At 40.4% G+C, this 14,513-nt stretch overlaps 2 protein-coding genes and 2 pseudogenes across 2 annotated transcripts; 2 read left to right on the forward strand and 2 right to left on the reverse strand.

The window, feature by feature from the left end:
• LOC18774217 lies at nt 1,066-4,040 on the reverse strand (annotated as a pseudogene).
• Nucleotides 6,016-7,290, forward strand: LOC18773610 (aspartic proteinase CDR1). Its single transcript, XM_007208092.2, has one exon. It carries the CDS (start codon nt 6,016-6,018, stop codon nt 7,288-7,290), a length of 1,275 nt encoding a protein of 424 aa, XP_007208154.2.
• Nucleotides 8,688-9,832, forward strand: LOC18775036 (annotated as a pseudogene).
• LOC18774462 lies at nt 10,062-14,302 on the reverse strand. The gene is made up of 2 exons (XM_007207077.2): nt 13,832-14,302; nt 10,062-12,655 (listed from the first exon to the last, which is right to left on the reverse strand). Exon 2 carries the CDS (start codon nt 12,535-12,537, stop codon nt 10,252-10,254), a length of 2,286 nt encoding a protein of 761 aa, XP_007207139.1. The 5' UTR covers nt 12,538-12,655; nt 13,832-14,302; the 3' UTR covers nt 10,062-10,251.

Raw genomic sequence — 14,513 nt, forward strand, 5'->3', positions numbered from 1 at the left:
AGGTAAAAATCTGGCCCATTTTACTGCGTTCGGCCCATTTTGTAATCGGCATTACGTTTTGATGATATTGGGCCGACCTATCAATTATTGGGTCGGCTTAAGACCTGTTGTCACGTTATTGGGTCGGGAATTGGGTCTGTTTTCATTTATTGGGCCGACTTATGGGCCGTTCTTTACGTCATTAGGCCGACTATTGGGCCCTTGTACCCGTTGTTGGACCAATTATTTGACCCACTATCACACTATTGGGCTGGATTTTGGGCCTGCTTTCAAGTTATTGGGCCGACTATTGGGCCTTTTGACCCTTATTGGGCCCCATTTTGGGCTGATTCCATGCATGGGGCCTGTTTTCACTTTATTGGGCCCGTTCCACATTATCGGGCTGACTATTGGGCCTTTTCATCTTATTGGCCTTTTTTACTTTATTGGGCCTGTTTTCACGTTATCGGGCCGACTATTGGGCCTTTTCTACCAAATTGGGCAGGCTATTGGGTCTGCTTCCACGACTTTGGGCCTGTCTTCATGTTATTGGGCCGAAAGTTGGGCCTTTCTACCTTATTGGGCCGACTGTTTGTGCAAATTCACCTTATTGGGCCTGCTATTGAGCCTGTTTTCCAATATTGGGCTGAGTTTTAGGCCCTTTTTACGTTATTGGGCCAACTGCTGGGCCTGTTACAATTATGCGGGACTGCAGGGCCTGTTACAATTATGCGGGACTATTAGGCCCTTTTTTGATTTATTGGGCCATCTATTTCCAAGTGTTAGCCCAATGATTGGGCCTATTTCCAATATTAAGCCCAATGTTGGCCTCGTTGTCTCGTTATTGAGCTAATCTCAGGGGATGCTTTACGTTACGGGGTCGATTTCAACGTCCGTTTTCACTTTACTGGGCTAACAATTCCATATTTGGTCCTCATCAAATTTTGGGGCCATTTAACATTCGGCCTCGGAAAGTTCTACGATCACTCGTTAAAGGGCTGCCTACAAATTTTGGGCCTATAATTGTGAAATTTCTGCCTACTACAGTCCTCGGCCTCTCAGTAGATGTTGGGAGAATATTGGGCGTGTTTAAAATTTTGAACCCTTGTAATATAAACCCATTGCCTTATTGGTCCCATACTGGGTGGAACGATGACAAACGAAGAGAAACATTACAGACCATTTTTCCCCCAAAAAAAAAGAAAAAGAAAAAAGAAATTCGACTGAACTTTCACATGCTATAGATAAAATGCATTAAGCTGCGGCACTGTCAGGCAGTTGCTTCAAGAAAATATATATTTCCTGCAAGATGAAACGCAGTTTTCAAACGTTACAATGGAAGATCGGCCAAACATAATAGAGGAACAAGCATTTCACCAGATTCAGTGAGAAAACAGTCGAAATCCATCCACTAGTTAAATTATGTGTCAGGCAATGCGAATGCTGCAAAAGACAAGACAGCCTTCACAATATCATATCAATGACTACTGGTTAAAATTATGCGAAGAAATGAAACAATATGTATCACTGTGAATGCCTATAACCAACAAAGTTTCATTCATTTGCAATTCAAAACTACTTGTGATGCATATGTTTGCCACATTATAAAAGACATACTGGCCATGTTAGCAGAGATTTATGTGCTGCTGCCAGTTTCGTATATCAAGGCCTCATGCATATGCCTGAAACAGAAAGTAAAATTCAAGGTATACAATTAGGAAAAAGCAATAAAAACAACTGAAAGTATGCAGAGAGCGGAGATTACTAACAATCTGTGGATGTCCACCTCCAGGATTAGCAGCACAGCACCATTTTTTGATTTTCTCCTAATCCAGTAGGAGTCCTTGCCACATCTTCGATATCTTTTATAATCAACCTCAAGCGAGCAACATGGATATCTCCTAACAGCCTCGAATCCTGATATCAAAATTGTATGAAATCAACGAGCAGCAGAAAACAGATGAAGAACACTTTACTAGAATGCACAATTTTGAAACAAAATAACTCATTGGTGGCTCACAGTCATGAAAAGTTTTTATTTGGTCAAAATAGTCATGAAAACAAACAAAACAACTTAAAGTATGCAGAGATGCAGAGAGCGGAGATTACTCCAACAATCTGTGGATGTCCACCTCTAGGATTACCAGCACAGCACCATTTTTTGATTTACTCCTAATCCAGTAGGAGTCCTTCAACATCTTCAATATCTTTTGAAACAAACTCATCAAGAATAAAAGGCCATAACTCGAAAACATCAGCAAAGGTAATAAAAAATCTCCAAACCTGTCACCATCACGATATTTAATTATCAGAACCAGAGGCATAATATAGGAAGAACAATTCAATTCCAGATTGTCAACCAAAGATTGCCTTTCATGGTTAATATTCAGAAAAATGCTTTCCAGCGCCACAGTTACCAACTTTCAGGGTTAAATTCACTAAGGACAGTTACCAACGACACTATACTAAGCAAGTGCTTTATAAATCATGTGCCATGCAAGTAGTCATATTCTGAGCCAGTAACTTATAATTTCATAAAAAGAAAAAGAAAAGGCAATGTGGTGAATAATCTTTATTGATCAGGAAGAAAGGAAATGAAATGTGTACAAGAGCACTTACCAACTCAAAACTTTCAGATTTATGTTTCTGGATCAACCATTTCGCTCATCAGCTCAGCCTGCAACAACTCAGCAGGTCCACGCACCTTCTTGTGTATCCAAAACCCATCCACCATGGAACTCCATATTCCCTCATCTGGAACACATCCATCAAGCACCATCTCGTCAACAATTTGATACGCTTTGTGATATCTATGGAGATACCCCTGGTACGCATGCTAAGATACAGTTGACAAAGTCTTGACCCAAAAAAAAAAAGATACAGCTGACAAGCTCTATTTGGATCGCCACTACTACATAAGTCCTGTACCACTGCATTATGAATCCTTACATGAAGGCTCCAAGTTAGTCTGTTAGGTTAGCTCCTCTGAGGACCATCTCATCAAGAAAGTTTGCAGCTTCCTGGAACTTGCAAATATTGCAAAAGCTACTTATTACTTTCCCATACAGCCCTGCATCTGGTTTCATGCCTTGAAGCTTCATCCTATCTAGAATCTCCAAAGCTTCTTGAAGCATTCCTTCTTCACAGAATCCGTGAAGCAAAGTACTATAAGTGATGCTGTTTGGCTTATGGCGCTTACTGACCATTAAGTCTAATAGTTCCATCCATCCATCAAAGAGCTGTAAGTAAAGACATTTGGTTTTCATGTGTTCAAACAACCCCACAGCTTCGTCCAAATTGTTGGTTTGGCAAAAGCCGTGTATCAAGGAAGTATACGTAACAACAGAGGGCAAACAACCTTTTGTTTCCATCTCATTGAAGAGCTCCTTTGCTTCACCAATCTTTCCTAACTTGCACAATCCATTAATCAAAGTACCATATGTATCTGAATCTAGGGGGGCACCCATGATTGGACATCTCACAAAATATTCGAAGAGCTGCACCCAGGGAACTACTGTTCTTACAAAGGGCTTTGATCAAAATATTAAGCGACACAGCGCTAGCTGGAATGCCCGTTTCTCTCATATACTAGTAGAACCCGAAAGCAATCTTTAACCGGTTTTCTTCAACGAGAATGCCAAGTATGGTAATGTAAGATTTCTGGGTTAATTTGCACTGGAAGTCCTCCATTTTGTGGAAGACCCTGACAGCATCCAGTGGCCTGTGAACGCAGCCATACCCTCTGCAAACAGAGAGGAATATATCTTCTGTAACACTACACTTCTCCTCCTTCATCCTATCCAGTAATGCCTCAGCTGACCTGAACAGGTTCGTGGAGACTAATCTAGCGACCATGAGACCAAAGGTGGTGTGATCATGCCGAAAGCCATTGGTGTACTCGGCTGTTGCGGAATCAAATATGAGAATAGCTTTCTGTATTTCCTTTTCAGCTTTTATCAGCTGTGGGAAGTCATGATTTGTTTCGACCAGTTAAACAAAGTTTTGCTGCCCTTTGTATTGGCACCACTCTCTCTCAATAAGACAATATCACCCTCTCCCAATTATGTTTCAGCTTTGCACAATAAACGCTTGCCTGCAAATCTCTGAAACAATTTCCACCTTTCTACAAACATAATAGCAAAATGAATCAGAAACCAGATAAACATTTGAATGGTTTGCTTACTAAAGGGGTCATAAAAAATTTCATAACACTATGGCAGATCTTCCATATGTAAAGCATATATGAATGAATAAAATGAGGGGTAAAATCTTATCATACTAAAAGTTCAAGAGCTTGTTTCATAAATGTGAACTTTGTAAGCTATTCTTCTATTAAAATCATAGTAGTCCCTGTGTTGTGACTCTACTTGTAAAGCAGGAAAGGTCAAAATCATGTAGTGACAAGCAGAAATTTCACAAACATAAGATAGGCCTTAACAAATTTTAGGAAGTTGAACATTCTAAAGGTTAGAGGGTTAATACGGAATCTTAAAGGAATGGATGGACTTAATTCACACACCAAATTGAAGTTCCCTATATATTCAAAGTGGGAGGAGAGGGAGGGGTAAGCTAATGTTTATACATTTATACATCAAACCATGTAGCAAAAACATTAGCGGGCCCAAGAGAAAGTAAACTAACCTATGGCAAATTTGGGGGAACCACAGCAAGTTCATCACACCAACATGAGATCAGATGTCTGCAACAAATGAAAGTATTTTTACTTCGTCTATGCACTATGGTTTAAAAACAACTTTAAAAGAAGCCACACCTGATACATGCAAAGCCCCTCTATCATTAACATCACATAAGAACACTAGCTCGCCCTAACATAGCAATCGCAAAAGAACACTAGCTAACCCTAACATAGAAATCGCAAAAGACCGCTAATTAACCCTTACCATTGCAACTGCTAAAGAAAGCTATCCAACCCTAACATTGCAATCGAAAAATAATGGTAGCTAATATCGCAATGGAAAAAGAGCGCTAGCTAACCCTAACATTGCAAACTAAAATTAGCTAACCCTAAGATCGTAAAAGAACAGCGGCTCTAACATCAGAGAAGAACACTAACCCTCACATCAAGGTGCTGGGCTCCTTGGATCGCATTTGCATGTTGCTGCAGATAACGAATTCGAAGCACCTAGATCTACCGATCTGACGGTCCTCGATGATCTTCGATTCGGTGCTCTCTCAACGGAGGAAGAAAAGGCCCTCTACAGCGCCTCATTGTCGGTGGTCCAGAGGAGTTCCTGAGGAAGTATCGGAACTCAATCTCCGCGATCTCGGCGGAGGCCAAAGGAAAACAAGACGGAGGAAATGGGATAAAAATGAAAAGCCTGAAGCGAGCGAACAATATATTTATATTTTGGATGGAATTTCGTTTTCGGGACGGTACGCGCGTTTAGTGGAGTTTACAGTACAACTTGTAAATATCTCTCGACCAAAAAATTGTGTAATTGTTTGAAATTTGAGAATCTTGTATATTGAGAAAATCTTTTTTATTTTATGAAATGGTTTTGACACGTGTCTGAATCAGAATTGTAGTGAGTATGTATAAGAGGAAGCATGAATGAGAGTATCTATCTATGAATCGGAGTAAAACATTCCCATTATTTACTAACTGTCGAAAATGGGAATGTTTTACTACTATAATGAATCAGGTAGAAAAAGAAGAGAATGGTGATGTGCGTTGTGTTTTGCTCACTAGTAACTCAGATTCCTTGCATTCCTATTCTTGTTTAGTAAACGTGCCTTAAATGGCAAGAGTAGATTGCCCTTTTCGGATTTAGCCAACAATGAAACCTACCTTGAGGGTCAAGAAACATATCTACTGAAATATCTCTTATCAAAGCAGGTAATCCAGTGCAACCATTAGAAAATCAAAAGCAATAATATAGGTGATCTTACAAATCCAGTGCAACCATTAGAAACAACCTTCTGTTTATAGACTTTGTATGACTCTTATTTATACATGTTCCCTGAAATTGCATGTCCAAGCAATCTCCTGGCACTTTTCTTCTCGTAATCTCTTTCATGGCAGCCGCAGACACCACCCTTGGTCATCCACACTTTTGTGTGGTGACCGTTCTTTTGATTTTTCTTGTATGCCAATCAACAGCTAATGGTGGGTTCAGTGCCAAGCTTATCCACCGAGACTCTCCAAATTCACCATTCTATAATCACTACAAAACTCCTTCCAAGCTTAAGAGACCAATATTCTATCAAAACAGCGCACAATCACAAGTAAGACCTGACAATGGCCAGTATCTTATGAAGCTCTCGATTGGAAATCCTCGGTTCGATGTTTATGGCATTGCCGACACGGGCAGTGATCTACTGTGGACACAATGTGCACCCTGTGATGGCTGCTACAAACAGATTAATCCCAAGTTCGACCCCAAACAGTCCTCAACATATAGTGACCTTTCTTGTGATGCACAAGAATGCAAAGCAATTGGCACCGGGACATGTTCGCCGCAACACACTTGCAGCTACAGTTATGCGTATGGAGGTGGTGCATTAACCCAAGGGTTATTGGCTAAGGAGACAATTACTATAACATCAACATCAGGGGAAGCAAATTCCCTGAAAAATATTGTGTTTGGTTGTGGACATAACAATACTGGGGGTTTTAATGAAAATGAAATGGGAATAGTTGGCCTGGGAGGAGGCTCCTTATCACTTGTTTCTCAATTGGGTCCTTTAGTTGGGGGCAAAAAATTATCATTCTGTTTGGTGCCATTTCGTACTGATCCTCGCGTTGAGAGCAAGATCAGTTTTGGGGAAGGTAGTGAAGTATCAGGGGATGGTGTGGTTTCAACACCTTTGGTGTCCAAAGAAGACAAAACCCCATATTTTGTGACAGTTGAAGGAATTAGTGTTGGAGATAAGCTTGTGCCTTTCAGTTCGTCAGGGAAAGTTTCGAAGGGCAACATGTTCATGGACACGGGCACACCTCCCACACTTTTGCCGCAAGATTTTTATGACCGCTTGGTGGCAGAAGTGAAAAATCAGATCCCAATGGCACCCATTGAAAATGATCCAAGTTTGGCAACTCAGCTTTGCTACAATAGCAAGACCAATCTCGAAGGACCAATATTGACTGTGCATTTTGAGGGTGCTGATGTGAAGTTGACGCCAACACAGACTTTCATTTCACCAAGAGATGAGGTTTTCTGCCTTTCAGCACAGAATGTCACCAGCGATGGCGGTATCTATGGGAACTTTTTTCAGTCAAATCTCTTGATTGGTTATGACCTAGAAAAAATGGTGGCGTCCTTTAAGCCGACTGACTGTACAAAAGAATAATAAGTTCCAATTATATAATATATAATAAAGAAATGTCAATCGAAGTCTAATTCAATAAAAAAATATCTTAATTTACACACCAGTGATTTTAAATTAAAACTTCATGGCACTTTAGTAGGCAGAAGCAAATTTCACAAGTTGGCCAAATACGAAACTTGTCAAACACCAAAAGCAAATAAGCAAATACAAAAATTCAAAAAAACACAAGAATTTATACTAGTTGGACATGTGTTTAGCCTATGCATGGGTCAACTTCAAATTAGCCCCGAGGAAATACTCCTTTTTGACCCAAATATTTAATTAGTAAGTGATCTGCCAAAAGCTATTAGTTAAGCTAAAGGTAATTAAGGACAATAATAAATAAATGTTATTTGAGCTGAGCTTCCTACTCTCACCGAAAAATTGTTGGCGTGGCTTGATGTAGAGATTTGATAAGAGTTGACTAAGCTGCTGGATACAATGAAGGGCAATTAGCAAGAAATTATAGGATACTATGGTAGTATGGTCGCGTAGTATATTTTGTATACGTGTTATAATATAGATGGATGGTATGGTTTATTTTCCTCTTTTTAGGAAATAATATTAATAAATATCCACTTCTTTTATAACACGTGTACAAGATGTATCACGTGACCGTATTATCATAGTATTCTATAATCACTCACAATTAGCATATATAATATCTCCATAAGGATGTAACACTAATTAAACACTTGAATTTTTCATATTTTATTTCCCCCAACTTCAAAGATATTCCCATATATGTGTACCAGAGACTAGTCTTGGTGGTTTGTTGCATCCACTACCATCTTCTCATATTGGTAGGTGAAGCAAAAATTCATTGGAAGATTGAATAAACCAAGCTACCTTAGCTGACGGCCATATTTCCATGTGTAACACTTCTAGATTTTAACGCACTACGTTAATAATAATATACATGTCTTTAAAATAGGCATGAAATTTCATGTGTGGCTGGGGAAGAATTAGTAGGTAATCTAAGGCAACCATTAGAGAATCAGCAAGTATTAATGTAGGTGACCATGGAAATCCATGTGTGCCTACTTATACCTTTCTCTACAGATTTAGCCATCAATACAAATCTACCACTTTCTGTTTCAAGGCTTTGCCTCTCCTTACATTTATATCTGTTGCCTGAACTGAAACTGGATGTGTATGCAAATTTAAACAATCTCATTTTCTTCTCTCCTATAACTCTCTCTCATGGCAGCCGCAGACTTTGGTGCAGTGACTAATCTTTTCGTTTTGATTGCATGTCATTTAGCTGCATCAGCAGGTGTTAATAGTGGGTTCAGTGCCAACCTTATCCACCGAGACTCTCCAAATTCACCATTTTTTCTTCCAAGAGCTTCAACAAAGCTTTTGGACGCGGACGCTTAATGAGACCAGTATTCTATCCAAACAGCGCACAAGTAAGACCTGACAAGGCCCAGTATCTGATGAAGCTCTCGATTGGAAATCCACCGTTTGAGGTGTACGGCATTGCTGATACAGGCAGTGACCTAGTGTGGACACAATGTGTGCCATGTCATGGCTGCTACAAGCAGATTAATCCCAAGTTTGATCCGAGAAATCCTCAACATATAGTGACCTTCCTTGTGATGCACAAGAATGTCATGCAATTGGCACTGGGACATGTTCACCTCAACACACCTGCAATTACACTTATGGGTATGGAGGTGCTGAAATGACCCAAGGAGTCTTGGCTAAGGAGACAATTACCATAACATCCACCTCAGGGGAGGCAACTTCCCTGAAAGACATTGTGTTTGGTTGTGGACATAACAATACTGGGACTTTTGATGAAAATGAAATGGGAATAGTTGGCCTGGGAGGAGGGCCCTTATCACTTGTTTCTCAATTGGGTCCTTTAGTTGGGGGCAAAAAATTCTCCTTCTGTTTGATGCCATTTCATACTGATCCTAGTGTTGAGAGCAAGATCAGTTTTGGGGAAGCTAGTTTAGTATGAGGGGAAGGTGTGGTTTCAACACCTTTGGTTTCCAAAGAAGACAAGACCCCATGTTTTGTGACAGTTGAAGGAATTAGTGTTGGAGATAAGCTTGTGCCTTTTAGTTCATCAGGGAATGTTTCAAAAGGCAACACGTTCATGGACACAGGCGCACCTCCCACACTCATTCCACAAGATTTTTATGACCGCTTGGTAGCAGAAGTGAAAGGTCAAATTCCAATGACACCCGTAGAAAATGATCCAAGTTTGGGTTTTCAGCTTTGCTACAAAAGCAAAACCAATCTCAAAGGACCAATATTGACCGTACATTTTCAGGGTGCTGCTGATGTGAGGTTGTTACCAAAACAAACCTTCATTCCACCAAGAGAGGAGGTTTTCTGCTTTGCAATGCAGAATGTCACTAGTGATGGTGGTATTTATGGAAACTTTGCCCAGTCAGATTTCTTCATTAGTTATGACCTAGAAAGCAGCGTGGTGTTTTTTAAGCCAACTGATTGCACAAAAGAACAAGCTCTTTTCTTATTTTCTTTTCTTGGTAATAAAATAAAAGGTTAATTTACCATTTCTTTTGTCCATTCAAGTAGTTTAGTACTTTTAATTTTCTTCACTAGATTGTTGTCCTTGTTCGCGAGCATCGGTGCCGCTAGCTGTGGCAGGTAGGCCAATGGTCATTGTCATTGGACACCAAAAAACACAAACCCAAAATATATCAACGCTATTTTACAACCACGAAGACGAGGTTAAAACTTTTTAGTGAGGTGTTGATCAATTTGGTGCTCTAAAATTTGAACCGCAAATTTCACCGTCAACATTGAATTATCGGTGCTAATAGCAGTCATATATTATAGCAGATAATAAGCTTGATCCACATAATTCTCTACGCAATACAGCATGTACGTACTAACTTACGGATCTAACTAACAAGGACTACATAAATAATCACAAAAAGCAAACTAATTGCCAATAGGGACGATTTATATGGGGGCTGCACACGTCGTTCTAAAGTGGCCTGTTTGATTGCACCGACTACAATGCACAACTCGCTTCACACGGCCACGGTCTTCAGCTCGAACACGCTTCTTCCTTGGTCTTCCTGCTGGGCGGAGTGACTTAGGTGGGTTGATGAGAACCTCAGCAGCGTTGCTTGCATTTGGATCTCCATCAGATAACTCCATCCATAGGGATTTGTCTGGAATAGGATGTATTGTTTGTGAGTATGTCTTTCGATAGGTGGTAACTGTGAAACAACTCTCAGTAAATCGATTGACTTGCTGCCTGCATGATTTAAGTGCTGCAACAGCATGTGCGCATGGCAAACCATAAAGCTGCCAGCCCCGACAAAGGCAGCAACGGTTCCGAATGTCCACAACATTCGTCCCTTCATGAGATATAACTTCAAATTCAGCTTCATTAGCACGAAGGACCTGAAAAGTGCGTGCACGCTCTTCAGCCTCCGCAACCCGCCTCTCTGCACTAGGCACAAGAATCGATGTCCACTGCATACTGGTCTCTCGACGCTCATTGAACCAAGTCATTAGCTGCCTTCTAATGAATTCCATCATCTGAATTATTGGAAGCCCCGACGCCTCCAATATCCAAGTATTTAGCGATTCAACTATGTTAGCTGTCAAATGCCCAAACCGTGTTCCCTCAAAGTAAGCAGTAGCCCACAAGCGAGCTGGAATCCGTCTAATCCAATATGCAGCATCTTGTGATATTTCTTCAATCTCTAATATTTTTGCTTCGAATTCGATTACAGTGAGAACATGAGCAGCTTCCCATAAAAGATTAACAAGCATTGTATTATTAAACTCCTTGCGGAAGCTATCACTCAAATGACGCATGCAAAAGCCATGAAAAGCAGTAGGAAAATTTGCTTCAACTCCATCTACAATGCCCTTCTGCCTGTCTGACAAAATTGTAAGCCTAGGCATGTTTTCTGTATTAATCTCAAGCAGATTATGAAGTTCAGAAAGAAACCACATCCAATTATCATCATTCTCCTCGTCCACAACCCCAAATGCCAGAGGAAAGAGAGCACCGTCACCATCGAAACCGGTCGCAAGAAGCAAAGTACCCAGATACTTACTTTTCAAATATGTCCTATCAAGCCCAAGGAGGGGCCGACAAGCATTCAGGAAACCATAAATTGATGCCTGAAATGATATGAAGAGACGCTGGAAGCAGTTATCATTCGGGTTTCCATAAACAGACGCAATACTCCCTGGGTTTGTCCGTTTAAGCTGTTCACAATATTGTGGAAGCAAGCGATATCCTTCTTCAAACGATCCACGCATTGCAGCCATGATACGCTCCTTTCCTCGCCAAGCTTGCTTGTATGATAAGGTGATACCATGAACTCGATGAATCTCCTCCAGTATCTCCTTTGGCTTATAATTAGGGTTCTCTCTAAGCCGTTGCTCCACAGAATTTGCAACCCACTGAACTGAGGCTTGCTGATGGCCAAGATGAGAAATTCCTCCACATGTATGATTCTCATGGATGGTCCTGATTGTGAAAGTTGGAACTCCTGGGAGTTTTGCAGCATGAATACGCCATGGGCATCCCTCACTGGCACATTTGGCAGTGAAGCGAGTCTTGTCAGATTTAATAGTCTGCATTTCAAAGTGCAAGGCAATGGCTGTATCCCTTAGAGCCCTCCGGCAACTCTTGACATCAGGGAACTCTTGCCCCACTGCCAATTCATAGTTGGGATTTACAATCGCCATACGGGCCTGAATTACAGGACTGGAGCTGAGTACAAGCTGGGATTCCTGGACACTCATATCATGGGCAGATTCTATCCCCATTTCATGATTATGATCCATAGATAGTTCCAAATTTTCATCAAGTTCTTGGTCCTCTGAGACAGCCAGCTCATTGTTCTCTACTAAACCCAACTCATGGTTCTGAGGATGAAGAGCCAACTCATGGTCATCATGATTAGGTTTACGATCCATACCTAACTCATCCCCATGCCCATAGCTGTGACCATCAACCCCTTCTTGCTCATGGCTCTGTCCTAAACCCAATTCATGGTCATGAGCATGCCCTAATCCCAGGTCATGGTCATGAGCCTGCCCCAAACCCAAATGATGCTCGTTGGCCTGCCCCAAACCTAAATGATGATTGTCGGCTTGTCCCAACTCAAACTCATGATTTTGCCCAAGGCCTAGGTTATGATTGTGGCCCAGTACCTGCTGATTTTGTCCGAGTGCTAAATTGTGACTTTGCCCAAGTATCAACTCGTGGTTAGCCATTCACGAATTTATCACGATGTATCAAAGTATAAAAAAGACGTCCACAGCTCCACAGCCTCCCAAAGTAACTACCAGTTTATAGTTGGAAGCACTGCGTTCAGACTGTACTAAAGCATGCCTACAAAGTGACATAACTACAGTCAATAGCCAATCGCATACCTCTATCACATCAAGCATCAACACTAAAATCTACACGCACATCTCCATATACAATAAAATTAGCATGTTAATAAAGATATTCAAACATTGGAAAATATGAAAGGACACACTTAGCAAGACAAACAACACCTGGCAATTTTTTACATTCTTTCACTTCTCAAAGCTGCATGCCTTGAAAGCAAGTAACCAGCTTACAAATACCAAAAGAGAAAAAAATAACCTAATATAGAATCATGACCAGAACATACCAGACTGAAAACCCCACCTTCAGCATCTTTTATCACATTAACATTAAGAAACCACGAATTCGCAAATCCACAAGAACTTTAAAACAAAAAGTGCATCCAAATTTGAAATAAGCAAATTTAAACCATCAATTCCAGTTATTGGAGATCTAAACAATCAACCAAAACAAGCATCATCTGCTTCTGATGAGAACAGTATGAAAAGAAAGGAAATCGAAAGCTGAACTAGACTTTTCACATTGGAGAGCTATTAAAGCATAAGCATCACTCAGGTGATCTCACCACTACCATGGACATCAGCTCAAGTGAGCTTACAATCTTTAAAACTGAAAACATAAACACAAAGTCCAGAATTTAACTTCCCCTTCGTTTGAAACAGTTTCCAAGCCACCAAAAAAGAGTACTCTAATTCAGTAACTCTTACTTCATAGAAGACCATTAACCATATAAAGAACAACGGAGATGCAGAATGGGAAACCATGCCACTCAAAACAAACAAATTTATTTTGTTAGCAAATCGTCATTGACAACAGAGCCAAAATGTTCAAATCCTTGACCAATGCATTCACGTCTAGAGCTCCATATCTTAACCAACTACTAAAAAAAAAATCTTTGAACCAAGACCATACCCACCAACCAGAACAATCGCTACACCGAAATTAACAACAAACAGGCTAATTTAACACATTAATAAGACACTCAAAAATAAAAGCTCAACCAGGCAAGAGAACATATTGAGAGGACAAACCCAAACCATACACAGTAGATAAAACATTCATTTGGACCGGAATAAACTTTCAAAGATTGAAATAAACTCCAAATAACACAAACCTATCAAAGAACGCCAACTAATCAAAGCTCTCAACAGTGAAAATCAAACAACATGATACCTGAAATGTCCGAAACCCTAGCTTCAGACCCTATCACGTCCACAAATTCATCTTCTAATTAACCAAATCAATAGAAGACAGAACTGGGTAGTGCTCAAAACTCCAAAAATCGAAGTCCCAAAGCGGCGCAAGACGGATCGAGCTCGAAAGTCAAGGTCTTGGAATTGCAGGGAGAGAGAGAGAGAGAGAGAGAGAGAGAGAGAGAGAAGATGGAGTGCGAAAGGGGGACAGAAAAAAAACAACGATAATTTGAAAAGATGAGTTAAAGGATTTTGGCGGGTAATTGTGCAGAAAATCGTGAAGGGCAAGAAGGAGACGAAGAGAGATTGGGAATTACAGGGGCAGAAGAGGCAGTGTATGTGAGGGTTGAGAAGGGAAATACAGGTACGAGGGCTTTGAGAGAAAAAGGGGTATTTAGGTCAAAGAAATTGGGAATGGCTTTTCTGAATTTACTGTTTTGCCCCATGGGCTATCTACTGTTTTGATTTTTATGGAAAGGCACCCAGCTAAGAACAAAACGTAAGCACAATATAAGCAAAATATTTATTATATTCCAAATTAATTACTCTTTTCTAATTCAGCTTTAAAATTTCTTAATTGGGGCCACAATGTCTAAAACTGCCCATTGCAGCAAGCCAGAGCCCAAAAAATAAAAATGACAAAACTACATGAGGATGAGGGA

Source organism: Prunus persica, chromosome G6, assembly GCF_000346465.2.
Source record: "Prunus persica cultivar Lovell chromosome G6, Prunus_persica_NCBIv2, whole genome shotgun sequence".
NCBI classification, from domain to species: Eukaryota; Viridiplantae; Streptophyta; class Magnoliopsida; order Rosales; family Rosaceae; genus Prunus; species Prunus persica.

Coding starts and splice junctions, on each gene's coding strand:
- LOC18774462 (XM_007207077.2), bottom strand. CDS start 12,537: ATGGCTAACCACGAGTTGATACTTGGGCAAAGTCACAATTTAGCACTC.
- LOC18773610 (XM_007208092.2), top strand. CDS start 6,016: ATGGCAGCCGCAGACACCACCCTTGGTCATCCACACTTTTGTGTGGTG.